The sequence below is a fragment of the Podarcis gaigeae genome (assembly GCF_964106915.1).
Source record: "Podarcis gaigeae genome assembly, chromosome: 9".
Taxonomy (NCBI): Eukaryota; Metazoa; Chordata; class Lepidosauria; order Squamata; family Lacertidae; genus Podarcis; species Podarcis gaigeae.
The window spans coordinates 45,152,471-45,180,154 of NC_139685.1; the positions used below are offsets into that span (position 1 = coordinate 45,152,471).

The 27,684-nt window shown below is 41.2% G+C and overlaps 1 protein-coding gene across 2 annotated transcripts; it reads left to right on the plus strand.

Annotated features, from left to right (window-relative positions):
* The first annotated feature begins 74 nt into the window (after window positions 1-74).
* SETD7 (SET domain containing 7, histone lysine methyltransferase) lies at window positions 75-27,623 on the plus strand. Of its 2 annotated transcripts, XM_083755922.1 has the most exons (10): window positions 75-202; window positions 7,314-7,443; window positions 8,867-9,068; window positions 10,607-10,796; window positions 11,614-11,695; window positions 12,543-12,660; window positions 13,479-13,636; window positions 14,766-23,520; window positions 23,897-24,771; window positions 24,842-27,623. In XM_083755922.1, exons 1-8 carry the CDS (start codon window positions 163-165, stop codon window positions 14,944-14,946), a joined length of 1,101 nt encoding a protein of 366 aa, XP_083612048.1. In that variant the 5' UTR covers window positions 75-162; the 3' UTR covers window positions 14,947-23,520; window positions 23,897-24,771; window positions 24,842-27,623. The 2 variants fall into 2 exon arrangements, with proteins under 2 accessions (XP_083612048.1, XP_083612047.1); XM_083755921.1 differs by having other exon boundaries at window positions 23,897-27,623.
* Window positions 27,624-27,684: the final 61 nt, after the last annotated feature.

A 27,684-nucleotide genomic window follows, 5' to 3' on the forward strand; every position in this document is an offset into this window, starting at 1 on the left:
GCGGGGTGGCGGCCCCTCGCTCGCCTTCGTGGGCTCTCGGGGGCACACAGCGGCAGCCAGCCGCCCTCTTCGGCCGAGCGCCGGGACGCAGACGAGAGCGCGGCGGGCGCGCTCCCGAGCAGGGCCAGCCGAGCCAAGGAAGTCGTCTCTCCGCGCTGAGCCATGGACAGTGACGAGGAGACGCTGGAAGAGACCGTCGAGGGTAACTGCGTCCCTTAGGCCTGAGGGGAGGCGGGCACAGCGTCTTGGGGCGGGGGCGAGGGAGAGCAGGGACGGGGGTCTCCGAGGCGCCTTTTTGCGACGGGGCTTCGCGCATCTCCGCGTCGTGACGGTTCCGAGGAGCCCTTGCCGCCGCCGCCGCCGCCGCCTTTCGTGAGGGCAAATATGGTGCCTTTCTCGCCGCCGCCTTTCTCCCGCTTTTGTTGCGGTGGTTTGGCGGGCTGGTTGCTCTTCTCCTTCGTGGGACACGAGGGAGCGGGGAGACCTCGGGAGGAGGAGGAGGAGGAGAGCAAGCGCGCGAGGCAGGCTGCCGCGAGCCCGGAGCTTGGAAGTTGGCCGGAGGCGCGTGGCTCGGCCTCGACTGCAGCTTTGAGGGAAGCCAATCGCGCGAAGAAGCGCGGAGCGAGCTGCCCTCCCAAATAAGCTCAGACAGAAATAGCTGCCCCATCCCGGTCTGCAAGCGCTGGTGCTCTTCCTCTTCCTCCAGGAGATGCGTGATAGGTGCGGAGAGAGCATGTCAGGTCTTCCTGTTGTTACCAAGTTTTATTAGAATCACTGGGACTCTTTATTCTGAGATGGGGAGGAGACCTGTGGTCTTCCAGATGTTGTGGGGCAACAGCTCTCCTAAGCAGCAGCCCACAGGAATGATGGGAGTTGTAGTTCAACATTTGGAAGGCTACAGGTTCCCCACTCCTAGGTAAATGTGTGATTGAGGGGCCAGTGGGGGTCTTTCCACAATCTGACCGAGTGTTGAAAATATGTGAATGCTTGCACAATCTTTCTCTGTTCTAAGGATAATAATTAAATTATTCATTAATTGTGTTTCACCACAAGGGTCTTAAGGCCACTTTCATCAAAAGGATACAGAAAAGTACATGCAATAAAATCCAAGCCTACTCTAAAGACACATAAGTATCTAAAAAGTTAAGATATTCAGCCACTTGTACCACTATAATATTAAAAACAACAAACTGGGTGAAAAACAACCCCACCCCTGCAGGAGATGAGAAAACACCAACAATAAAATGCCTGGGAGTAAATAATAGTTTTTGCCTGCCTCTGATAATATGACCATCTTAGTTCCAAGTGGGCCTTCCTAGGGAGAGCATTGCATAAATAGGGGAGTCACTACTGAGAAGACCCTCTAACAGCTTCTGTATTCCTGCAAGGGGACACTTGCAGAAAGGCCTCCAGACAGACTCATATGGGTAGAGATGTTCTGCAAGGTCCTGAGCCTTGAATTCAGCCCAGAAGCCAGTGCAGTCATGCCAGAACCAACGTTATATATGTTTGGTTCCTATTAATAATCTAGCAGCATTTTCTGCACCAGCTGAAACTGTCTTTCAAAGTCAGGCCCACCTATAATGCATTCTAGCAATGTAATTACAATTTGTATTGTCAAAAATGTTTTCAGCAACCACAAAGGCTTAATGAAAGTTGAGCCTTTTCATGATGCTATCATTGCTTGATTTATTGATCTGGGGCTTTATGAAATGTGAAAAGATGCATGGCTAAAATGGCAAAGCTTGACTAGCTTTAGTGCCCTGGTTTCTTAATTTCCTGCTTTTTGGCCATTCAATAATATTATAGATCCACATCTATGGAAAATATTAAAATGTGTATCACTTGGAAATTGTTAGAAAGGGTAGATAGATGTTCGGGGTTTTTTCCCCTTTAATCTTTCTGGACAGTGGCATAGTTTTTCAACTTTGGATATTCGTCTTTGAACACTACTCCTGGAAATAGTATTGTAGAATCATAGAATCACAGAGTTGGAAGAGACCACAAGGGCCATTGAGTCCAACCCCCTGCCAAGCAGGAAACACCATCAGAGCACTCCTGACATATGGTTGTCAAGCCTCTGCTTAAAGACCTCCAAAGAAGGAGACTCCACCACACTCCTTGGCAGCAAATTCCACTGTCAAACAGCTCTTACTGTCAGGAAGTTCTTCCTAATGTTTAGGTGGAATCTTCTTTCTTGTAGTTTGGAACCATTGCTCCGTGTCCGCTTCTCTGGAGCAGCAGAAAACAACCTTTCTCCCTCCTCTATGTGACATCCTTTTATATATTTGAGCATGGCTATCATATCACCCCTTAACCTCCTCTTCTCCAGGCTAAACATGCCCAGCTCCCTTAGCCGTTCCTCATAAGGCATCGTTTCCAGGCCTTTGACCATTTTGGTTGCCCTCCTCTGGACACGTTCCAGTTTGTCAGTGTCCTTCTTGAACGGTGGTGCCCAGAAGTGGACACAGTACTCCAGGTGTGGTCTGACCAGAGCAGAATACAGTGGCACTATTACTTCCCTTGATCTAGATGCTATATTGTGTTGTGTCCATAGATTTTGGTCCTGAAAGGATCCACGTAGTTCTAGTGTGGCATGTAGAATCAATGCAGTGTATTGTATGGGCTGCTTCATTTGTGGCGTGCAAATGAGCAGCTATGTTGTAAACCTGGCACTATTAAATTTGGAAATTATAATGGTGTTGGCGGCCAGAGATTTTCTCTTTAGTCCAGCGTGAAGTATGCTTGGCTGCCGCTGACTTAATTCCTATGTTGACTACATTTAAATGATCACTTAAATTCCAAGGAGTAACTCAATTCATTATTGAATTCTGCCCCTAGTTATGTGTAAATTCCATTGAAACCTATGCAGGGGTTGCCTGTGCACGGTTTGTGGGTGGGACTGCAGCTGTATTTTGAAGCATTTTTTTTCCTATGAAAAAAATAAACGCTGTAAAAATGAGCTCTATTGTTCTCTAACAAATAAAAGCAGAACAGAGCTGCTTGAACAATTGTACTGGGGTTACAGTCAACTGTGCAAGCTAAGGCAGAGGTTCTGCCTACAGGAGGGATTTGGTAGAAGACATAGGGGCCAGAAAGTAAAATGAGCAGCACTGAAGCTGAAACTCAATTTTGATTTATAATATTTACCAATTCGAAATTATATTTCCACTCCAGATCCTTGTGGCAAACTTTAGGATAGAAATTGTGGGATACTGTATTGAGTGCTGGTGATCTAAAAACATAGTGATTGGAGCTGTGGAAAGATGTTGTCTTTTGTAAATATTTAATTATTTGTGTTTCAAGCACTTACACATGAATACAGAAAGTAAAGGTAACCATATTGGCCCATTAGAAAAATCCCTAAAGCCCTATTAGGACAATACTTGTATTAGTATGATGACATTTCTCCCTAACAGGAGAAATGTCATCCCTAACAGGATTTCTCCCTAACAGGAATTTTGTAATTGCAAGTATTATAGTAATATGTAGCTTATCAGGTGCTTGCTTCAACAACTTACATATAATATATGACATAATATATATATGTTTTGAGCATTCTTTCTGTAGTGTAGATATGAACCTTGGGATCATTGACTAATTTGGGAATCCTTAACATTTCCATTTGGTTTGGACCCTGGCAGCTCCTCCTTGTCTTCTATTCTTGCCAGGAGAGCTTTATTAGTCAACAGGATTTGATTCAGAAGTGCGACAAAATTGCAGAAGTGACAGCAGAGTTGGAAATGTGGAAGGGTTGATGGGCAGTTGGGTGTATTGAAAGTGTCCTGGTAAGAAACCTGATACTGGCCTTACAACAGGTGGGGCAGAAGAAGAAATTATTTCAAATGTGTGCATGCCTGTGCATCCCCCTACCCCATACACAAAATCTCTGTCTGCAAGTGAATGCAGTGTTGGCTTATTCAAGCTGGATTCAGGCTCCACCCCCCCCCCCCCCAGTGGTATAATAGACACTTATGCAACCTCTGTTCATTTTTTAAAAATCTAAATAGTGGGCCAAAATAAAATAATTATGCAAGTCATGGGAAATGATGCCTTTGTGACATCACCAAGACTCTTAAAATCAGTTGTGTCTTTTTAGTTCAGAAACCAAATGGCCCTACGTTGCCCATATCAGAGTGAATTTTGTTTTTCTGTGACCCTATCCAACTCTTAAAGATTGCCATTCCACCCACCCTACCCCATCATTTCACCTCTCAAAACTCTCTTTTTTTGCAGCTGCAGTTTTAAGCTGGGAAAGGAAAGCTTCCATTTGTGAGAATTTATATATGTATTTATATGTGTAAGTGAGCTTCTTAATTACTAATGATTCAAAACCATTTTGAGCTATTGTAGAGCCCCAGCCTTCAACATGAACAGCAGTATATCTGCCTATGGTGGTGGTATGGCATTGCAGTAGTGCTGGTATGCAACAGGTTTTAGGACGTTACACTAGTGTAATTAATTACAAAGTGTGTCCTAAGCACTCTGCTCCTTCTGCTACTGCAGAAGACTTTAGGAGTGTGTGTGCGTGTGTGTGTTTTGAGAACAAACATAATTTACTGACTTTCATTGGCTGTAATAAGAAAAATAATAATGTTGTTTCTGAATGTTCAATTCACCACACTTTCCTCTTTCTGCAAACACAGAATTCAGTTATTTCCTTCTCAGGTAGGAAATACATTCTGGTGTGTGTATAGTTCAACAGTGAGTATCATTATTTGCAGAGATGAGATTAAAACAGCAGAATGACAGTCATGGCTGTTTGGGCTCACTCATCCCTAGTTTATCAGTGCAGCTTGCGTCAATCTCTACACCTTGACATGGAAGTGTCATTTGTTTGCCTGCAGGCCCCTTTGTTCTCACCCACCCAGCTTGTTACTATCTTGTATTTGTTATGATCTTGAGTTCCAGAGGCTTTAAGCAAAATCTGATCAAGGTTTCAAATTTGCTCCTTAACTAAGGCTATATACACATTAACCTAAAAGTTTTGAATCACTCCTTTCCTTCTTCTCAATCTCTCTCCCTTCTTGCTCCCATGCCATGGCCACTTTTGCTGTGCAATCTTCCTTCTCAGATGTACACACCAGCTTAGCTGCAGCATTAATAAAGCATACAGCAGTATTTCTCAATAAACTATAGGATGGAGACTGATTGTGGCCATCTGCACATGGGTTCAGACACCAGTGGTGAGATCACAGTGGTTCCAGAGTAAACGATAATGTGTACACAGCCTAAGAGGCTGACTCCAAGCCTGCTAAAAAGCAAAATGGAAAAAATAATTCAGTGGTCTGAACGAGACTGTGTGGAACAAATGTCAAGTTCGGTTCAGCCACTGCAGACTGATATAAAGTTACAAGTGAGCTTTGCCTGAGGACTGACAGTTACACAATTTATGCTTTCTTGGATGGCTTGTGCGACCCATTCCTACAGATCAGCCAAGTACAGTACTGGAGTCCCTGTAAGAGTCTTCTAAAACAGCCTGTGCTTTTGCTGTCTGTCACAAACTGTGAAGACAGATATTTGAACGCATGTAAAAATGCTTGAAGCTTGATTGGTTCTTATTTCTTCTCCTCAAGAACGTTAACCATTTCATGAGCGAACAGTTGTCTCAAGTATGAGAAGCATATAGGATACATGTGGATCAAAACACATTCCTCACATGTATCCCAAGTTTTGTGGTGCTGCAGGTTGGGGTTAGGGTTTCTGGTTTTGTATGACCAGGCTGTGCACTGGGGAAGGACAACTAATAAACACTGCAGCAGCTCTTTAGCAAAACTAGCTGTAGTTCTCCTCACTGTAGTGCATTTGCTAGTGCAAAGGATGACAGCTGGTCTCTAAGCAGAACTGATGGAGTCTCCTGCTGCAGCTTCACGAAACAGCTGTTGCCAGATGAGAGAAGGGAGATGCGATGGATTTGGCCCCTCACCAGGGCGACAGAGTAGCCCTACATCCCTTCCTTCTGCTGCAGACTGATGGCATGGCCCATACAGACTATGGAATTTCCTGTAGTCAAGGAAACTATGTCAGGCATGACTTTGAGTTATAGCTGACGCTAAATAATGATGGGAGTTGACTCATCACATATAACCAGGCCAAGTTGCTGGTGCAGAGGGAGAGAGCCTAGCATCTGGCTGGCTGCAACAATTTGGGGACTAGTGGCTTCGCTCAGTGGGTTAGAGCATGGTGCTGATAATGCCAAGATTGCAGATTCGATCCCCATATGGGACAGCTGCATTGCAGAGCGTTGGACTAGATGATCCTGAGGGTCCCTTCCAGCTCTAGAATTCTATGGTTCTATGAGGTGATGGTGACATTAAGGGGCACCTTGAGTGTGAGGGTGATGCTACCAGTGCTGATGGTTCTTTATCAGATGTTGAGGTTGTACAGTACCACACATGTTATTCTTTAAATATTTATTTGTTTGTTTTCAATGATACAACAAATATAAAATCAAAACAGAAGACATGTGTTATGATTCTATACCCTTCAGGGTGAAAACCTGCTCTGGTATAGATCTGGACCCTTCTCAGGTGAGAGATGGGAGAAGAGAATTAGATTGTCCCATGGGAGTGGGGCATGAGTTCATGAGTGCTTCAGACATTAGGAGTGTATTATATATATATGCTTGGCAGTGACCCTTTGTATGTGAGTTGTGGTATTGTTGGGTATGAGTGGTTTTTGTATACATGGTAATGTTTGAGGTAGTGAATTTTGTGTGAAATGGAGGTGACTGAACTTGGACAAATGATTGTATATGCATCGTGGTGTTTGGAATTTTGCATTATACTACTTTGTAGCACTCTGATCTTATTTATTTTTATACTGCATTATGTTTCTGTATATGTACATTCTTCATGTATTTTGTTTTGTGAATTTGACATGGTTCTATTGTACTGTACTTGGTGTGTCGGTGTGTGAATAAGTTCTTGAAGCTTCCCAGCTACGCAGAACACTGGCTGGCTAGTTCTCAGGGCAATTGCACAACTGTTCTTCAGCCCCCACATCCAGAATAGTGTTTTAAGTTAAAAAGGGGAAGGACAAAGAAACAATTAAGTTAATAAATATGCTGGCTATCTGAAAACAAGGTTTCTTAAAAGCGAGTAGTTTGGCCAAAGCATGGAGGGTAAGGGCAGTAATCCATGCTGATGTCTGAGCCAGGATTGTGCAGCAGTAGAGGAACAGAGGCTGAGTTAGGAATCGGAACTTGTGCTAAAGCAGAAAACCCCACGTCCAATCCACATGAAGGTATATCTGAATGAACTCTTGCAGTATCATTATCTTGGTCTCACTGGCCTCTTTTCAATTTTTATTAGGTGCACTCGATGATGATGGGATGCCGCACGGGTTCTGTACGGTCACATACTCCTCCACAGACAGATTTGAGGGAAACTTTGTGCATGGAGAGAAGAATGGCCGTGGAAAGTTCTTCTTCTTTGATGGAAGGTAGGCATTCCTTTGGGTATAGCTTTTTTTTTGTTTGCTTAATACTTCAAATATTTTTATAACTTTGTTTCCCCCCTCAGACTATGATTGTGAAAATAAGACAAAGTTAATACGTCTCCTACCATACCTTACCCTTGCAGTTCACTCTGCTAATGCTGTTTGAGTAGAGCAAGAAGGGAGAGACACTGAAAGGGAGGGAAAAAAGCTGTTCTAAACTTCTCCCTCTTCCATTCCTCAGCTGCCTCATTAGAGCCCTGAAACATTTCATAGTACCTTCCCGCAATGTATTTCACTCCTGGTACCATGTGTTGTCTTCAACACAAAGCTCCATGTCCAGTATAGTAATTATATGTACAGCATCCATCAACAGATGTAACCTTCTCTAACTGAGCAAGATAACTGGCAGGCTTGCTCTTAAGGTTCTAGTCACCTTAAACATACAGTAATAGCATGGGGTGTGCACACAAGGGAGACTGTAAACAGGAGAGAGGATGAAGTCTGGAAATGGGGGTAATCCGTGTGCAAGGGACAGTTCAGAAAAGTAAGGAGGCGATGGAGGTAGAAAGGGAGTGATGGTGAAAATGGGGGTGCAAGAAAGGAGGAAGCAGGTGGCACCGGAATGGGGTTGAATATGAAAACTGACATGAAAGAGTCTGAAGAATGCAGGGGATAGTGACTTCATAATTGGGCAGAAGCTAAAAAGGGCACTTAGCAATACAATGTATGGGAGATGCATAATATGAGGTTATGGGGGGGTTGTGTGCAAGGGAGGTTGCACAAAAGGTGGGGGAGGCATAAGCATGGAGGTGAAGGTGAAAACAGGGGGACAAAGTGGGATTGCACTATAGAAGAGAGAAGTGGTATCAGAAAGGGGGTTGGGGAGAGGGAAAATCAAGCTTAATAGTTGCATGGGGTGGGAAGGGGGAAGCGCTAAAGTGTTAATGTGGGGGGAATGGCAGGTGGGTTGGTAAGCAGAGCAAGCAGGGGTTTAGTCTCCAGTAAAACATTTTTTAAAAATCAAATTAAAAAGCAACACACATCTTAAACACTTCCATAAAGAGATTATGAGCAGTGATCTGCAAGTATATAATGCCAGTGACAGTAAAACTCAAGATGTTAAAGGCTGCCCAGAAAAGAAATGTTTTCAACTTGTGATGAAAATGAACCAGAGAGGGAGCCTGACAGACCTCTGCAGGTACAGAATGCTAGAGTCACTGGGCCACTACCAAGAAGGTCCTGTTGCTCACTTACCTGAGATGATGGTACAGAGAGCAAAGTGGCTGAGGCTGATGTTGAAGCCCAAGCAGTTCTGCATTGTGGGGAGAGTGTCCTTAAGGTAATGAGACATTTTTACTTTGAGAACATTTCGCAAAATAACCTAGATACTCTTGATCCCTGTGCCCTACCCTTTTCTCGTTACCAGCACATTAGAAGGCTATTATGTGGATGATGCTCTGCAAGGCCAGGGTGTATATACATATGAAGATGGAGGGGCTCTTCATGGCACTTACGTAGATGGAGAACTAAATGGGCCAGCCCAGGAATATGATGCTGACGGGCGACTGATATTCAAAGGGCAATACAAAGATAATATTCGATGTGGGATTTGTTGGATATACTACCCTGTAAGTACGTTGGACTTTTTCAAATACGCAAGGTGGGAAATGAGTTATAAACCTAAATGGGGAGGTGTGGCAGCCAAGTAGGAGATGAAGTGATATCTGACACATGGGGAAGACAAATCCTGTTGCGTTGTTGAGAGAGGCAGCTGGGCTGCATAACTTCCACCTGCAAAGGAGCGCAAAGGGTTGTGATTTGTCAGCCTGCCAGAATCCTAGCAATCCTTTTCACACTTGTGGTGGTTGTGGCTTCTCATAATTTGGATGCAGATGCAGCATGGTAAGATACATTTGCCTTCCACAAGTTGCTGCTGTGTGCAAACTGTGTACATGAGAGTAAAACGCACCATGTGCCTTTCTCAGCCATGTGCATCTTTTTAAAGATTTAAGTCAAACCTGTGGGGGGCTTTGTGGGTTTTACTTTCCATTCTAAGAGAGGTGCTTTTCTTCATAAATACTTTGCTGAACATAGTTCTCTACTGTCTTTAATTTAGAACCATTATAGCAGGGTTGCTTCTGGCTTTCACAAATGAATAGCTCTATTCAGGCCACTCAAGCTAGTGACACTTTGCCTAAATAAATACTGAATAGTAACTATGTACATGCTTTAGACATCAGTCTGCTGTAACAAAATGTTCTGTACTCGGAAGCCAGAAAAAAGGATTCAGTGTGCTTTTAAACATCTATATTTTTGCTGTCCTCCCCAGCCCCCAGCCCCCCAAAGGAGGGAGGTCAAGGTGACTTCTGTGTAAAATGTGTGTTTATAAATATCAGCATTTAACTGGATAATCTTGGGAAGTTAAAAAAATATATATAACTTACTAGGCATGACTAGAGATGCAAAGAACCTGTTCAGAGAAGTGTCTGTTCTGTGCTTTTCAATAAAATAGTGAACAGGCTGTCACAATCTTTGAGATGAAGCTGTAATGTATCTCCAACAAGCCTCTTAGGATTTTTATCTTTGGTTCACAAACCCCCCAAAAAACATTTCCTCTGCAAGTTATTTATTTATCCATCTATCTGTTTATGGATTGAAGAGCTAAAGAATGCTGTTCAGTTATTTTACTTGGTTTATGGTTAATTTGGCTGCAATTTGTTTAGAAGAGTCCTCACCCCCTTTTTTGTAGAAATACCCTGGTTTTTTTACAGGGCTTTGTTATAGCAGAACTGGATTGCTGGAATAAACACAACTCACTGAGATCTGTACAGGGTAGCAAAAGATAAGAGGCAGCAGGAAGTGAGGTTTAAAGAACCTAAGCTGCAGCTGGTACCTATGAAACAAAAATATTATAGATGTATTTTGATTAGCACAGTTGTTACTTTTGGGTGGTATCCATCTAAATTATACCTGGGGTAGACTCATTGACATGATTAGCTTTGGTCCATTAATTTCAATGGGTCTTCTCTGAGAAAAAAGTTAGTTGGATGCAGTGCAATATCTGTGTTGCTATTGAAAGTTTTCAAAAATGTGTGTGCACACGTAAACATTTCCCTCTTAAAAAGGTGCAGCATTTATTGTACCACTATTAATGCTTCTCATTCAGGATGGTGGTCATCTGGTTGGAGAAGTTAATGAAGAGGGAGAGATGACTGGCGAGAAGATAGCCTATGTGTACCCTGATGGGAAGATGGCCTATTATGGACACTTCATAGATGGTGAAATGTTGGAAGCAAAGCTGGCAACTCTTGTATCCATAGAAGAGGGGAAGCCACAATTTGAAGTGCTGCCAGGCAGTAAGTTCTCCTTGATGTGCAAAATGGTGTTGTGTAGCATGGCTTCCACACACCATTTTGAAGATAACTTTGAGCAAACAATGCTTTCAGTTTTTTTCTTTTTTCACATTGCTCCAATTTTGTTCTTGTGCCAATGCCCTCCACTCTGCAAGATAGAATTACTAAAATTAGAGCTGCTATGGTGTGTTGACAAAATGGATTGGAGCGGGTTGTACACTCGGAGCCAGAAGAAATATAAGGGATAGTAGTTTAGGGTTGCTTCACATTACATTTTGAATTTGGACCTGGTATGCAAAGTATAAATACCATTTATCAGTTGAGACACATTTTACTTTCCACTTCCTTTGGTAAAAGGTAATGAAATTGGGTCCCGGGTCTAAATCAATTGCTGCTGCTTTTGATTTTGTTAAGGAAAAGTGTTGGTGATAATATGCACTGACCACATATCGTTGATGTGGGGTGCATGCATTTTTAACTTGGCTTTACATATTCAGGGGGGAAATATAATGTTAAAGCACTGTTGGGAAACATTATTTCTAGCATGTATAAACCTGAACTCATATTTGTTACAAAGGTGACTGAATACTGCTTGCAGTTTTGAGGAGAAATGAAAATGGTGAAAAAAAAATATGCAGAGCACTGTTTTATTATATAGTAGACAGACCTAAATACAACATCTTTGCTGTCTTGTTTTAAAAACTTAATTTCCTTATGGTGTGTTGAATGCATAACACTTTAATAAGAGAGAGACCTGCATCTTCATCTTGATTGTCCGTTAATTTGTGTACTTTTTTGTTTTGTTTTGCTTTGTTTTTAGGCCCAGTATACAGTTTTGATAAATCTACTTCATCTTGCATTTCTACAAATGCACTTCTTCCTGATCCTTATGAATCGGAGAGGTAGAATAATTTATGTGTATCATTTTGCCCCCTTTCGTAAATATTTGCAAAGAAACAATTTAGTTGTTCTGCTTTGCATTTTAAGACAGCATTCAGCAACACTTTATTCCTTTGAATTGCAAACAGAACTACTTGTGTGCAAATGACATCATATTAGCTCATTAATTTGATGGTTATCTTGCATGAGCTTAATTGAATTGAAATGTTTTCCTAAAAACATGAATTGGTATGAAAAATCTGTAACTATTAGGAGGAAACTTTTATATTTCTTCTAAAAGTGATTTTTAAATGAATTTTTAAGTACAGTAGTGAAAAACTGTGATACTGTACTAAAGTATTTCTTTGTTTAATATATCTCTCAGTATATATATCTCTCAGTCACAAATGGAGAATAGACAATCGCTCAATAGAACAGGTAGCAACCTTTAAATACCTGGGTGTAACCTTCCAGGAAAGGGGCTTCTGGTGCTTTCAGATTAATAATTCTATATCTCTCAGTGGCTACAAATAACTGTTTCTCCACCCACTCCCCGCCCCAAAAAACATTGCAATACTTTTCTTTGGCTGTTCAGAAGGTGATCTTCAATATACATAATCAGGATTTGGCAGGGACAGAAACTTGATGGGACTCTGCATTTTGTTGGACAAAGCGCTGATACACTTCTCCTTTTTTCTAAACACAGAGGCTTTGTCACATTTGACACCTGTGCTAGTATTTCTTCCCATGGCCCAAAATTAATGATCTTAAATTTACATAAACTAATAAAATAGTTTTCTAAAAATATTAGTGTATTACAGAGTAGTAATAATGACACTGTACCTTCTTTTTACTCTTTCCTTTCATCAGGGTATATGTAGATGCATCTCTCATTTCCAGCGCAGGAGAAGGGTTATTTACTAAAGTATCTGCTGAGGCTGGCACAGTTATGTCCTTTTACAATGGCGTACGAATTACACACCAGGAGGTAAAGTGAAGTGAGAACTTTTCATTGCTACTTCTGAAACACTTCCTTTTTGGAAACATTTTTGTTGCTTGTTCACCTTGTTATTTCAAAAATGCTTCAGTATTCATCAGAATTAGGTAAAAAAAGTGTCATGTAATGCATGGTCAAGGATCCTGTAGTCATTATGGGATCTCCAAAGGTTCTCTACAGAGAATTGTCTTGTTAAAAGTGTATCTTGCTTCTCAGTTTCTTTAATATCAGTCCAGCAAGCCTTAGAAAATTAAGGATGATTTTGTTTACTCGATTACAGATTTCAGTAGGTATGCCACAAGTCTGCTGTAAAACTGATTTTTATTGTGTAGAGGTAATGAAGCAGAAAGGGCAAGAAGTTAAGGCAACTTACTATGGTCAGGACTATTGGAGTGGCATGTTTTCCTTCTCTTAAATTTGTTTCCTAATAGAGTACAGTGGTACCTCTGGTTGCGAACAGGATCCATTCCAGAAGCCCATTTGCAACCTGAAAGGAACGCAACCTGCGTTTGCGCACGTGCAGGTCGCAATTCACAGCTTCTGCGCATGCACATGACGTCATTTTGCACGTCTGTGCAAGCGGCGAAACCCAGAAGTAACGCTTTCTGGTGCTTCCAGTTTGCTGTAGGATGCAACCTGAAAAGATTTAACCCGAAGCGTCTTTAACCTGAGGTATGACTGTACTTGCAAGCGTAATTAAATACCACTGGTCTCTCTCTCCTTTAAAGCATATAACACAAGAAAAATCTGCATTGTATCTTCAGTCTGACAAAAACCCAAAGTTGACACTGCAACAATGTCTGTTTTAGGTGGATGGCAGGGACTGGGCTCTGAATGGAAACACAATATCCCTTGATGACGAAACAGTCATAGATGTACCGGAACCCTACAACCACGCAGCCAAATACTGTGCCTCATTGGGGCACAAGGCAAATCATTCTTTCACACCAAATAGTGTCTATGACTCGTAAGTATTAAACTTGTGCTTTATGAAGGTGCTGCTTTTCAGGTGTCAGAACTGTATCTGCCAATGCGATAGCAGATGATATCAAAGGATCACTGCAACCACAGCACTATATCAAGTGGGTGGGAAAAACTGATGAAAAATACAGTTGAAAGCAAGGGAAGCATTCCTGGAAAATGGCACTTATCCATCATGCTCTGAGTCAGGGGTGGCTAGCCCTGACCACCCACTCCTGAAGATTTTTTGGGGCCCTCCTCCTAAAAAAAACCTACCATTTTTTTAAATTAAATGGTTTTTAACCGAATTTAATGAATGAAGACAAATTATTTTAAATGGTGTAGAATTGCTTTTGGGAGACCCTTTTGGAAGGCAGACTCATTAACTGCGCCCAGTTGTGTGCTTTGTTGGTACCCACGTTAACATGTGACTCCCGAGGGTTGATAATAGGTGAATACAACCCTCTGTCCAGAAAAGGTTAGGCACCCCTTATCTAAGTGGAAAATCCTGCATGAGCCACAAACATTTTGCTCAGAGGTAGGTGGCAGGATTTTTCGTTGAAGAAGATGCTGAGGTGTATCTTCATAGTTTTGCCTCTGCATTCAGCAGTGGCCCTACTATGAGTCAAGAGAGCTGTTTCCGCTGCCCTCTGTTCTTAGTCCCATCCACTCTCCTGTGTTATCCACAGTGGACGGACTGCTTAACTGTAACTTTTTCCAAAACTTTTGTTGTTGCTATTTAACAATATTTTGCTGCTGGCTAAATATCTCTATTTGGTTTTTTGTCGTTGCAATACACTGCAGACGTCTGATCTCCCTGGAGACCAAGAGATGTGACGATAGACTGCTCTGCCTCCTTTCTTTTAGCAAATGTTTTGTGCCGCTGGGGAAGTGGCCATTCTCTATTGATTTGTTTTGGATGTTGTATGTGATGCCAATGAAGGTTTTACGATATGAATATTTTGCTGCAGAAAAAAAAGTGGTCAGCAACACTCCTATAGTGTTCTCTGGTAGTGCTGCGTCACCTATATCTAAAAAACACACAGGATATATGTAAAGCTTTCAAGAAAATGAATACATCGTTTGGGCTTGCTGAGTTTCCTTTTTCTGACTGCGTATGCTTCCTTCCTTTCTAGGTTTGTTCATCCTCGTTTTGGGTTGATTAAATGTATCCGCACTATTAGGGCTGTTGAGAAGGATGAAGAATTAACAGTGGCTTATGGATACGACCACAATCCCATTGGACAAAATGGGCCGGAAGCTCCAGGCTGGTATCAGGTGGAACTGAAAGCCTTCCAGGCTACTCAGAAGAAGTGACAAACGTACAGCTTCCCTCCTCACAATGGATCTATGCACTACCCTTGATACTGATACTGAAAACCAGGACAGCCAGGGTTTGTCTATGGCTGTCCTGCAACCCTTCACTCCGTGCCAGAGAGGGTTTATTTTCCCTAATAACAAGTTTTAACCTTTAAGTTCAAGCAATTTTTAAAAACTCAGCTAGTGTTGTAAAAAAAACTATTCAATATGCCATACAAAGCAGTGTCATTATTTGGCAACCATTCTGTATCATATGCAAAGTTGCCAAATTCTAGGAAGGGGGGGGGAATAGGGTGTTTGGAGTCCTCCCTCCCCCCCCCCCAAAAAATACCTAGTAGTTATTGTGCAGCTGCATTTTGTACACATGCCATTTTGTGATGGTAATAGAACTGTGCTGTTTTTAATATTCTAGAAAAGGAGCATAATTTTTGCTCTCAAAAAACCTTTGAGAATATTGCTTTAGAACAATTTCTATCTTTGGTGCACAGAAGGCTGTCCTTTGTAGATTCCCTCTCTTAACACTGTCATTTCGCTAAAAGACAAACACTTTTAGGAGACTGCACAGAGGTTTAAACAACAATGTGGGTTTTTATGGCTCTGCGGACAAACTGTTTTAAGAAATGTGCCTATGAAAACCAGAGCTAGTATGATTTTAATTATGATGTTCACACCTGGGTAATTTCTAGATGACTTTTTTAAACATAAAGTTGAAATGTGAAAGAGTAATTTATAAAGATATGCTGATGATTATAATCAGCATAAAAATAAGTGAATCAAGGTTGTACCATGAGGTTTTTTTGCTTGCTAAACTTTTTTCCTTTTCTTTTTCACCCCCTTTCCTGTCTCTAAATGGTTGGGTGGGAATCCATCAGGGTAGATTTATTTTGATACATAGGTAAACAAATAACTGGAAGAAAACGAGTAATTTAAAGGTTAATAGCAAAAACCCCAATTTCTGCTGTAGAACATGTCATGTCAAATAGCTTTTTGGAAATTAGAAAATAAATACATTTTATTGTTCTTAACTAGCATTTAACTGTGGTGACACAATATTATAATGAAAGAAAAGAGCTTTCAAGCAGTACTGACACTTACCTTTTAAAACAGATTTATCAGTATCTGCAGTGTTAGTGGATCACTTGCTTAAAAATGCTTGTAACTAGAAAAATGTGCACATACTCCTATGGGGGGAAATGGCTCTCAGGCTGCAGTCTTGTGGCTATTTATCTGGGAGTAAGCCTTGTTGTACAGCTTACTTTTGAGTAGACATATATTGGATTACACTTTTAGTTTCTCCTATGGGAAAATTCCCTTGTGTATGTTTGTTACCTGCACACTGAACATCCTCTTATAGAGAGAGGGAAAAAGGAACGGGAAGCACCAAATACAAGAGAAGAAAAGGCAAGCCTCAAAATTGCAATGAAATCTATAAAATAAAATAGTAAATTGCACATTGGTAGAAACCTTTCTCAGAGGGTCTAGTAAGTTTTTCCTTCCCAAACTAAACAAGGATGGTTTCCTCCAAAATGTTTTGGGCAATTTACTAAGTTTGGTTGTTTTTTAGATTTGTTTTTTAAATGAGTAAATCAAAAGCAGTTTATGTGATTTCATAGCAAAAGAGCAGTGAATGGAAGCTTTGGTGGCACTCCCAGCTTTTTACTCTATAGAATGTATTTTTTAGCTCCCTCAATTATAGCAAATAGCTAACACAGATGAGGTTTGATTGGCTCAGCTGGGCTTTTTGAGGTTGAACTGATCCTCACTTATAGAAGTGAACTGAAAAAAGGCTGAAATGTTATAATGCTGCTTCTACAAATTGGTGCAAACAGAAGAGGAAAAGTCTGTTTTGCAAATGCACAAGCACTTAAGCACAACATTAATTGCTGTTAGTAGAGAAATACTATTCAAGTTGATAGACCACTATTTGGGTATTGTTTCAGTGAAATTACTCCATCTGAGAGGAAGCGTGGTCTACTTGTAATATCCTTCCTGAGTTTGCCTGCATGGAGTTTCTTTTGAAATACTACTTTGAGAGAGCCCCATTGAGCTCACTTGCTTCTGAATAAACATGCTTAGGAGCACAGTGCATATGCTGTCTGTTAAGATGCAGAAATGCTAGAAAGATTCCTACTGGATATTCTTACTGATTTACTATTCTAGTAGTGAAGAAATGTTTTCTGTTATGTGCTCCTGAACTCCGCATGACTACAATGCACTCTGTGGTCTATTTAGATAGGGATGTGTTCCAGCTAATTTTCACTTCATGATTTTTGGTATTGCTTGTGATTTTTATTTTAATTCTTCTTCAGAAGCAGTTTGCTGTTCATGTGAAGTGCTAACACTTAAGCCGAGCACTTTCTTACTAGTAAAGAGAGTTCTTTTCTAGGAGATGTGAATATTGAGCTAGAACAGCCTTTCCCAGCCCTGAGCTCTTCAGATGGTTTTGAATGTAACTTCCATCATTTCTGACCATTAGCCAAACTGGCTGGGGCTGAAGGGAGCTGTGGTCCAACAACATCTGAGGTTACCAGTTTGTTGAAAGTTCTGCTAAAGAATCTGCATGGTCTCTTAAGGTGAGGGATGGGGATAATTCTGGAAAGCTCCATTTGGTTCACGTTTCATTTTAAAAAGCAGCGACAAAGTTGTGAAAAGAGTTACAGTACCTTGGAAAACTCTGCTGATACTTGTTGAATCAATGTGACTGTAGACATAAACCACATTTGACTAATACTCATCATTGCATTTAAAAACCCATATAGGGAAGTAAATTCTGCAGCTGTCTTGCCAGCTCCATTGCCTGTTTTGAGAAATAGGAAATATTGGCTGATAAGTCAAGCTGAAACTGCTCTGCGGCAAGTTTAACCCCACATATTTTTGTGTGAAATTGTTATTTTTCTGCTTTATGGCAGCCTTTTGGATACTTGACAACTGTTGTTCAGCTTCCTTCTCCGCTGGCTTTAACCTTTTGTCTTAATGCAAGGCTTAGTCATACATTGATGCATACATATGAGAATCCTATTCGGAGAGGTCTTGCCCTTTCTGTGGTTTGTGCGCAGTCTGACCTTGCATTCAGAAAAATGATGAATTTATTAATGTTACTTCTAGGGAAAGCCCACCCCACAAAACACATGGTTTGACAATATTGGCAATAATAGCACTTAGAGAAAGGACAAAAGAAAGGACAAAAATAATTATTTGAATTAATGCTTGCCTTTTTAAATCTGAAGAGCAAGACAAGTGTTTACTCTCTGGCGCTTCATTTGGCTTGGATTCTCACTCTGTTGTATTGGAATTGGCACAATACTTTTCCAAAACAGGACACACAGAAGTTGTTTGTTTTGCTGATCTTCCTGTAGTTGTGGTGACTTTCTAATAAGAATTGCTTTGCTGTCTCATCCAGCATTGTGTTCTCTTAACAGTGGCCAAACTAGACTATAGTTGTGTTTGTTGGAGGTGTGAAGTTTGATGGTATTTGTCAATATCCAATCACAAAAAATAGATTCTTGTACATATACTGACTTGTACTTACAATAACTGTTGAAGAAAATGGTAGCAGCCATTTTTATCTTCATTGTTTGTGTTTTGCAGTAAACGGAGCAAGGAGCAGGGGGGAGATGGCTAGTTTATCATTTTTCAGACCTCCTGCCCTCAAAGAATCCTGCCTTGTGCCTTTGCCAATCACAATGGTGAGGCTGCTGCTGCTGCTGCACAGGAGAAAAATGTAGCCAGCAAAGTGCATGTGTGTGTGTTTGTTTCTGGGTGGACTGTTTTTGTGAATGCACCAAATCGCCAAAAGGGAGCACAGAACGTCCAGGGTTGTGGATTGGGAGGGGCATCTGTTAGCCCCCTGCAATGAATCATGTTCTTCACTTTTTTAAAACAGAGGGAGAGAAATATCAACTACTGTCTTGTAAGTGCATCGTATTCTATCAACCTTATGAATTAGGGGGTGGGAAGTTAGCTTACGAGGGACGCGGGTGGCGCTGTGGGTAAAACCTCAGCGCCTAGGACTTGCCGATCGTATGGTCAGCGGTTCGAATCCCCGCGGCGGGGTGCGCTCCCGCTGCTCGGTCCCAGCGCCTGCCAACATAGCAGTTTGAAAGCACCCCCGGGTGCAAGTAGATAAACAGGGACTGCTTACTAGTGGGAAGGTAAACGGCGTTTCCGTGTGCTGCACTGGCTCTCCAGATGCAGCTTGTCACGCTGGCCACGTGACCCGGAAGTGTCTTCGGACAGCGCTGGCCCCCGGCCTCTTAAGTGAGATGGGCGCACAACCCTAGAGTCGGACACGACTGGCCCGTATGGGCAGGGGTACCTTTACCTTTACCTAAGTTAGCCTACAGAAGTAAAACTGAGAAAATATGCTAGAACTAGGTTTGGAAAACCAAGTCAAGGCAACTTACTGGGTTTCAATATAGAACACAATCATCATCTTCTTGCCTGCAGACTTTTCTCCTGCAAGTGATCAGAAATTGTGTATGTAATATGTACAGGGAGCTACCTGCATGTTGAGGAAAGTCAGTTCAATGTGAGTGGGCATAGAATTACCGGTAATCTAAATGTTGTGATGCTTCACATGAACGAAGTTAAACATGATCATTTTTCTCACAGTCACTTGATAACTTATGTCCTTATGTGTGCTTGAGGGTAGCAGCTGCTATAGGTTTTTAAATTATTTTTCACATATTGATTGGGGGAAGAGAGCACTTGAGTGAACTCTACCCTTTGCTTTACAGACTGTGACTTGGTATCTCCTGTGACTTCTACCAAGAAATTTCTGTGCACACCATCTACTGCATTCAGAAGATAGTTCCTACTGCTCCTAATGGAATAGTGTGTGTGTCTATTTTAGGATCTTAGAGTACAGAATATTTTGTTATACCCATAAAAAGTCCTGTAGCAAGCACCAATAATCATTTTTTAACGGCTGCTGTTGTCTGTTTCAAACATATTATTAACGTGCAAGATGGAAACATCATCTTTGCTTCCCAATAACCATGATTATCTTCTGCTTTTGTCTCCTGACACAGAGGCTTCTGAACTTAATCTAGTTTAGAAGTATTCCTACCTGGCAGTGAACTAACCAGGAACAAGACTTTGGGGTCAAAGCTGATAGCTCAGTAACAGTAGTGATCCAGTGGACAGCAGCTGTGGGGGGAAAGTGAGTTCCATGGTAGGGATGATAAGAGAAAGGAGTTAAAATAAAACTGCTAATATCATAATGCTGTTCTACATATTTGTGGTGTGAACACACTTGAAATACCGTGTGCATTTCTGGCTGTGTTGCCTCAAAAGGAACACTGTAGAGGTGGAAGATGTTTCGGAAAAGGGAACCTCCCCTGTGAGGAAAGATTACACCCTTTGGGGCTTTTTTTAGTTTAGAGAACAGGCCAATAACGGGGAAGAGCAAAGCAGAGGTGTATTAGATTATGCATGGCTTAGAGAAAGCGGATAGGGAGTTTTTCTTTCTTGTAAATCTTGAACCAGGGGCCATCCAGTGAAGCTGGAACTTTGAAGATTCAATACAGACAGGACTTCTTCACAGAGCATATAGTTAAACTATGGAATTACCTCGCACAAGATGTAGAGGTGGCCATTAACTTCTATGGCATTAAAAGGGGATTAGACAAATTCATGAAGGATAAGGCTATCAATGGCTGCTAGTCACAATGGCTGTGTTCTGCCTGTCCTGTCAGAGGCAATGTGCTTCCTCCCATGTATGTGATCTCAAAGGCATCTGATTGGCCACTATGAGAACAAGATGTTGGATTAGTTATACCTTTGGTTTGATCCAGCAACTCTCTGTTTACGTTCTTACGTAGACAGCTAGGGACTGCAGCCAAGCTTGCTTTGTTCACCAAACCCACCTACATCCCCATCAAACCCCCTCACCAGGGGTGTCAACTTGAATAAAATATTGGGAGGCCCACGTAAGCCCTGCCAGTGTGGTGGTGTGGTTAAGAGCGGTGGACTCGTAATCTGGTGAACCGGCTTCGCGTCTCCGCTCCTCCACATGCAGCTGCTGGGTGACCTTGGGCTAGTCACACTTTTCTGAAGTCTCTCAGCCCCACTCACCTCACAGAGTGTTTGTTGTGGGGGAGGAAGGGAAAGGAGAATGTTAGCCGCTTTGAGACTCCTTCGGGTAGTGATAAAGCGGGATATCAAATCCAAACTCCTCCTCTTCTTCTGCCCCACGTAATCAATCACATGACATGGTGCACGCACACCATTTGAATGGCAGTGTGCAGTAAATAATTGAGTTGGCTCCTATGCTTCTCACCAAAGCCACCCACTGCTTCCCCCTAGACCTTCCCCAACTCACAACTTGCCAAAACACCCCAACTCACTTGAACCACTCACTCACTTCCCTCAACAACCTCCCTCCATTGGCTGGCAGCGGGGAGGAAAGAAAGACACTACTTTGTCCCCTTCACTTCTTCCAGTCTGCTGTGGGAAGCGTGAGAAAGAAGCCTGTTTGCTGCCCCCCTAGCCTTGCCACCTGCTAGCCCATCTGCTGGTTGGCCTGCTTCCACCTCTGCTTCCCTCCCTCTCACCCTCCGATGCAGCTGCAATGGCTATCGTGCTGTGGTTTGCAGTGGCCCCTGGCTGTAACCAACCAAACTGCAGTGCGACAATATTCTTATATTTTTATTGCACATATAGCTAGGTACAAAGTCCATGTTTTGCCAACTTCGTCTCCGGTCACCCGGTCCCAAGCTAATACCATATGGCAACTGTACAAAGTGTTGATTATTCTGAATAAGATGGGAAAGTAGTCTTTAATGGAAATACCCAAGCAAGCTAAACTTAGTCTATGCATTCTTCATTGCCTGTCACTGATCTGGTGAAATCAGTCTTTGGTAATGGGTTAATAACTAAGTTTTCCCCTTTTACTGATTATAGTATTACATGCTTCTTTGCAAACTTTCTCCCCCTCCTCCCAAAAACTAAAATGTGCTCAAGCCACTTGCAGTAGAGCATTGAAAACTGGGTGTCATTATCACCAGGAAGGTAGAATTGTGCAAAAATATTTTAATCTTTATGTCCATGGTAAATTGGCCCTAGCTATGTTAAAAGCAATAGTACTGTTGTTTGGAAAAGCTAACTTACTATCTGAAGAGCATGCTTGCATAAATTAAAGATTTTGAACATTAGAATTTCTGCAGCATTATAATTTTTAATCAAAAACCAAAATGAGCACACAGTAATTTTAAAAACTTCTATGCGGAGGTGTGGGTGGGCTGTGATATTATCAGTTTAAAAGCAATGAAATATCCAAGCCATAAAATCATGTGCAGGAAGTTGGGTTTGTTTTTTGTGTTTTTGTGTTGTTTTTTAACTGTACAAGTATATATATCATAGCTGTATGCACATTATTTTTATGGCAGTGAAGACTTACACTAGTAACTTTGTTTTTTAAAAAGCACAGTGTAGAAGTTTAAACAAGCAGATGGAACATTTTAAAATACATTTAAATTTAAGCAGAATTTATCTTACAATAAAGGAGGCATCAGGGTGATAAGGAACATATATAAAGCTTTTGCATTTTTATCATCAAATGTTCATATACTTTATTAACATTTATTAACATTAACATATAAGAGACACCCCTGACTCTTATAAACTCTGCTTCCTGTTATTTAACATCCAATGTCAACAATAAGTGAAACAATATTTGTTGGGGTGCCAGAAGGCAAATAAAAAGGTCAACTTCTGCAGGATTGTAGACAGTGTTACAGCCAGCTTCAGGTATGCAGCCATTTTAGAAAATGCATGGATTCTAAGATGGCAGACTTGCAAACCTCCTAGTCTTTTCTTCTGTTTTGATCCAAAAGTTTTAGTATTGCATATGAGAAGGTATATTGGCTTTTGATTTTGAGGTTCATGAGGTTCATTTGTGAGCAGTTTTAACATATTTTATTACTGGTGTTTAATATACTTGTTGATTACATAATCCTCCAAGGAACATAATGCAAAAGACACCAAATTAGTTTATTCTGGAAATTGTCATAAGAAACAACTTATACAGACCAGAGTTCTTCAACGGTCAGTCCTTGGATGCTATTGGGCAACAGCTCCCATCATACCCAGGCAGCTTAGCCAATGGTCAGTGATATGGAAGCTGTAGACTAAAAATCTGGGGACTCAAGTGTGATGAAGACTTAGATAGACCACATTAGGAGTAAGAAGGTGAGGATTTACCATGCCTCAGAAACAGGAACCAATAAAAAGTCATTACTGAATAATTATGAGAACCCTAAAATGATTCCCATTTCTTTTGCAAGCTATTTGGAAAACTGGGATCAAGTATAGAATATGTGGGTAGTGATAATCACTATTATACACAGTAACTTAGATAAAATCTTTAACTTTTCCAGTGTTTGTAATTTGTATGATTATGACTATTAAAAAGGTAATTGCTCATTTTAATAAGCCAGCCTTCTCAGCTTGGTGCCTTTTAGTTGTTTTGGAATAAAACTTCCATTAATTTCAATTTGTTTCTAATGTTTCTTTCTAATAGTTACTTTTTAATTGCTCTTCATAAATCGCTTAGAAATTTTATTTGGGTAAGTGGTGTATGGGACGCAGGTGGCGCTGTGGGTTAAAGCCTCAGCGCCTAGGACTTGCCGATCGAAAGGTCGGCGGTTCGAATCCCTGCGGCGGGGTGCGCTCCCGCTGCTCGGTCCCAGCGCCTGCCAACCTAGCAGTTCGAAAGCACCCCCGGGTGCAAGTAGATAAATAGGGACCGCTTACCAGCGGGAAGGTAAACGGCGTTTCTGTGTGCGGCTCTGGCTCGCCAGAGCAGCGATGTCACGCTGGCCACGTGACCCGAAAGTGTCTCCGGACAGCACTGGCCCCTGGCCTCTTGAGTGAGATGGGCGCACAACCCCAGAGTCTGTCAAGACTGGCCCGTACGGGCAGGGGTACCTTTACCTTTACCTTTAAGTGGTGTATAAATTTTGTTTAAAAAATAAATCTGCCTCAGCCAGCATAGCCATTATAGTGGAAAACATTTGGGGAAGCTTGTAATAGGCCATTGTATATTTCCTTGGTGGTATTACTGATTTTAGTTTGTTCTCTTGAGATATGTCTTGCTGGAAGTCAGTCATATGGCTTGGAATTTGAGATTTTTCTGTACAAATTCAATGCAATCTTTCTGCAGGAAACATAAGTATGTAAGTTTCAGAACTTAGTTTTAAAGGGATTTTCGACTTGCACTCCCTGTATATGACAGGAGATTTCTCTGGAATATTAGCAATGTTAGCTGCCATAGGGTTAAATGTTGAATGACAGTTTTGTTACAGTTTCCCAGTGTTTTATGGGTATTCAAATGCTGTGCAGACACCAGACTATAGATTCTTGTTGTTGTTAAAATGTATGTTCATTCTTCCCATAAAAGTGAGTTTTTAATGTCAAAGTTATGGGGTGATTTAGATATTTTTGCTAACACTTCAGTAGTAGATTCCCATATATTATGATTGTATATCCTATGTCAGGATCCAAATGATGGCAGTTTGTGCTTCCTTACAAATAATGCTAATAATACATATAATTTGGGTTATATTATAGCTCAGAATTTGAAAATGCTGATGTGCCATCTTGAGACATTTATTGGCAAAAGTTGCAAAAATCATGGTGGAGTGGGGAAAATTCTTCAAAGAAGTCTGGAGCACAAATATGCATTGAAGTAAAACGGTAAGCTGGAAGGAACAAGTTAAAGGAACTTGGACACAAAAGGAAGTTAATGAGCAGCAATCAATTTTAGCAAACTCTCATGAGAGTCAACGCCACACTCGCCTAAAAAAAATCCACAATAGTTCAGCTTAACAATTTTTTATCTAGACAAAAGGGTTTGCTTAGCTGCAAAGGAGCAAATTGGTGCTGAACTTAGCATGTTGGTCCTTCCAGTTTGTTGTGCCAAAGAACTTGCAGAATTTGAGGACTTCCACAAAGAGGAGTTATTTCAGCTACTTGGAATGTAGATTGCGTTGTACATGTTCAGGTAATAACTACTGTGGACGATGGTGTTCAGGTAGCAAGAATGCACAGCCTTCACTTGTGGAGCAACTTGCATAGGTGATGAAGGAGCAGGCAAATTCAGCAGCAAGAGTTCTTTAGCTGAGGGACATTAGTAGCAAACGGTTTAAACATTTTGCTATATGTACAGTGAATGCCAATGTAGCTGTCCTATAGCTGTAACACACTATTATTGAAGTCATCAGAAGGGATACATGTGATGCTCTAAGAAGATCCCATGCACTTGTAAGATGTGATAGGTGTTACAGTTGTCAGTAGAAAGAAAATTCTTATGGAAAAAGTATGGACATCGATAAGGCATTCACATAACTTTAGTTCCAACAAGGTTTCAGTTTGCAGTACAGTTTGTTTTATAATCTGCAAGTCATTTTGTGGATGAGGCAGCACTATTTATCCAGATGTTTACTCCCAAATTCTTCCATTTGGGAGGATGTTTTAATCACTGCATGCTGACCTGCTAATGAGATGGTCTTATTTGGAGGCAAGGACATAGCTGCAGTCTGCGTCTTCTCTATGCTAGTGAATAGGGGTAATATTTGATACCTATTATCAGGGCTGAAGTCACAATTTTTAGAAACGAGACCCATGTCTCAAGCTGTTGAACTGTGCTTGCCAGGGGGAAAAAACGCACAATGAAAACCTATTGCAAGCAATCCAGACTGAAATATGAAAACTGCAAAGGAAATGACTGAATTTGATACGGTTTTCTGTCTTGTAAACACAAGCCTAACACCTGGTGAATATTTCATAATGTAGAATTCTTGAACTCTTCAATGTATATATTAAAAGAGCACCTGCCGTATTTCTGTACAGTATGTCGTAACTAGAATTGAACTTTTAAGTGCTTCAGTGCCTTTGCTTGCCTAGTTCTGTTACAGCAGGGGTAGGAAAGTTCATGCCAACAGGCCAGGTTTGTCCTGTGAGGCCATTTTCAAAAACCACACCCACCTGCCAACCAGTTACAGCTTTAAATGATTTAGGGTGCGATCCTGCCCCGCTAGTCAGGGCTTGATGCAGCAGTGCAGCCAATGCCGCCTTTAACAGCACTTGAACTGAAAAGTTGAAAAGGTATGGTGGGGAGGGAGGAGGGAGAAAAATGCCCTTTTGCTCCCATGTTGCGCTGAAGATACCTGGACTGGGCCTGTCACCATCATATGAAGGCAGAAGGGTCCACGCCAGAGCCAGCAGATCCTATGCTGGCCCAGCCCTGCCAGAGACATCCCATTTGGGGGAGTTCTGTCTACTGTCAGCAGCAATAACACTCAAGGTAGTTACTGCCTGCCAACCACTTGGACAGGCACACTAGAGCACTCCTTACTGTCTATGGCAAATGTCCCCCACTGATAGAGGCTGGTGGGGCAGGGCTAGGTGCAAGGACAGATTGGGGGTTTGGATTACTCTGTTCTCTGTCAGTTTTTAAATTTCCATTTTAGTAAACTGAAGCCAACTGTAACTTAGGTTGTTCTTGCACATAATGTTAAGCCATTGTCTATTTTAACCATAGTTTTTTTCAACAGATCCGGCTGTGTCTTGCTGATGAGAAGTTGGCTGCTGGTGCTGACCTTGCCTTGTGCTTTTGTGGCAAGGCAAGTGTGTGGGGTGATGTGCCAAAACAAACCATAATTAAACCAGGATAGTGGGTTTTGATGTCATGTAAAATCAGTCAGCACAAGATGAGATTTGCTAAACCATGATTTCATATTCAGGTTTATTGATGGGGGTGTGTTTAGAGGTACAAATTACAATTAAGCTAAACAAATTACAGCTTAGTGGTGCATATAAACTCTGCTAGTGTGTAGCTTGTTTATATTGAAATAGTACACATTACAGTACAATATGTAGATCCACTTCTGTTTATTGTTGTGCATTTAACGTTTCCATACTAATATATTGACCTCAGCTACAGAAATTCCCATATATGATATATAGATATTTATATACAGAAATGAGAGAGCTGCCATTTTGGCATAGCTGTCATATTGAAATATGCATTTTCCAAGATGGATCCACACCTGCAATAGAACATTAATTTCTACAGTCCTGCAAAAGAGGACTGCCTTCTCACAGTTTTCAATTAGGATCTGTTTTGCTTTATGAAATGTGTTTCAAAAATTATTCTCTCTATATTCCTGTATGATGTGTGAAATTTTTGTATTGTATTATAACTAAATGTTGTTTTCAAAATAGCTGCTACTCACTTTAAGCTTCTTGCAAAAAGAAACGCTCCTGGTTTATTTGAAACTATGGATCCAGATGTTTCCGTGTGGCCTGGTGTGGTAGCTCTTTGCTCCTCAGATGAGACCACATTTTGTGGTGTGGTAAGAGACCTGCATATAATTGACAGGCAATTCCATACTATTTTAACATGTATGCCGTACTGAGTACTTGATGACATAAAATAAGTTACTAGAACGATGAGCCTTATTGACATCCATAGATTTTACAAATGACTTCTAAAACTATGGATAACTGTAAAGAAAAGTTTACATGAATGAAAGTTGCACTTTCTGTGTTATGAATGAGGTTTTTTATGAATATGATGAATGCATGTACAAGGAAGTAGGGATAATGTTTCTGGTGCAAAAAATGTACTTGCTTTAAACTGTGTTATGAAAATAAAGCATTACATGAATGAAGCTATTTGCCTCTGAACCATTTTTTTCTCCTTTAAAAGTAGTCTATAATATTTAAATACTG

Bases quoted from the DNA above. Each gene is read 5' to 3' on its own strand.
- SETD7 (XM_083755921.1), top strand. From the start codon at position 163: ATGGACAGTGACGAGGAGACGCTGGAAGAGACCGTCGAGG. The intron at 7,444-8,866 runs GTAGGCATTCCT...TCTCGTTACCAG, and splicing joins TTCTTCTTCTTTGATGGAAG to CACATTAGAAGGCTATTATG. The intron at 10,797-11,613 runs GTAAGTTCTCCT...CTTTGTTTTTAG, and splicing joins ATTTGAAGTGCTGCCAGGCA to GCCCAGTATACAGTTTTGAT.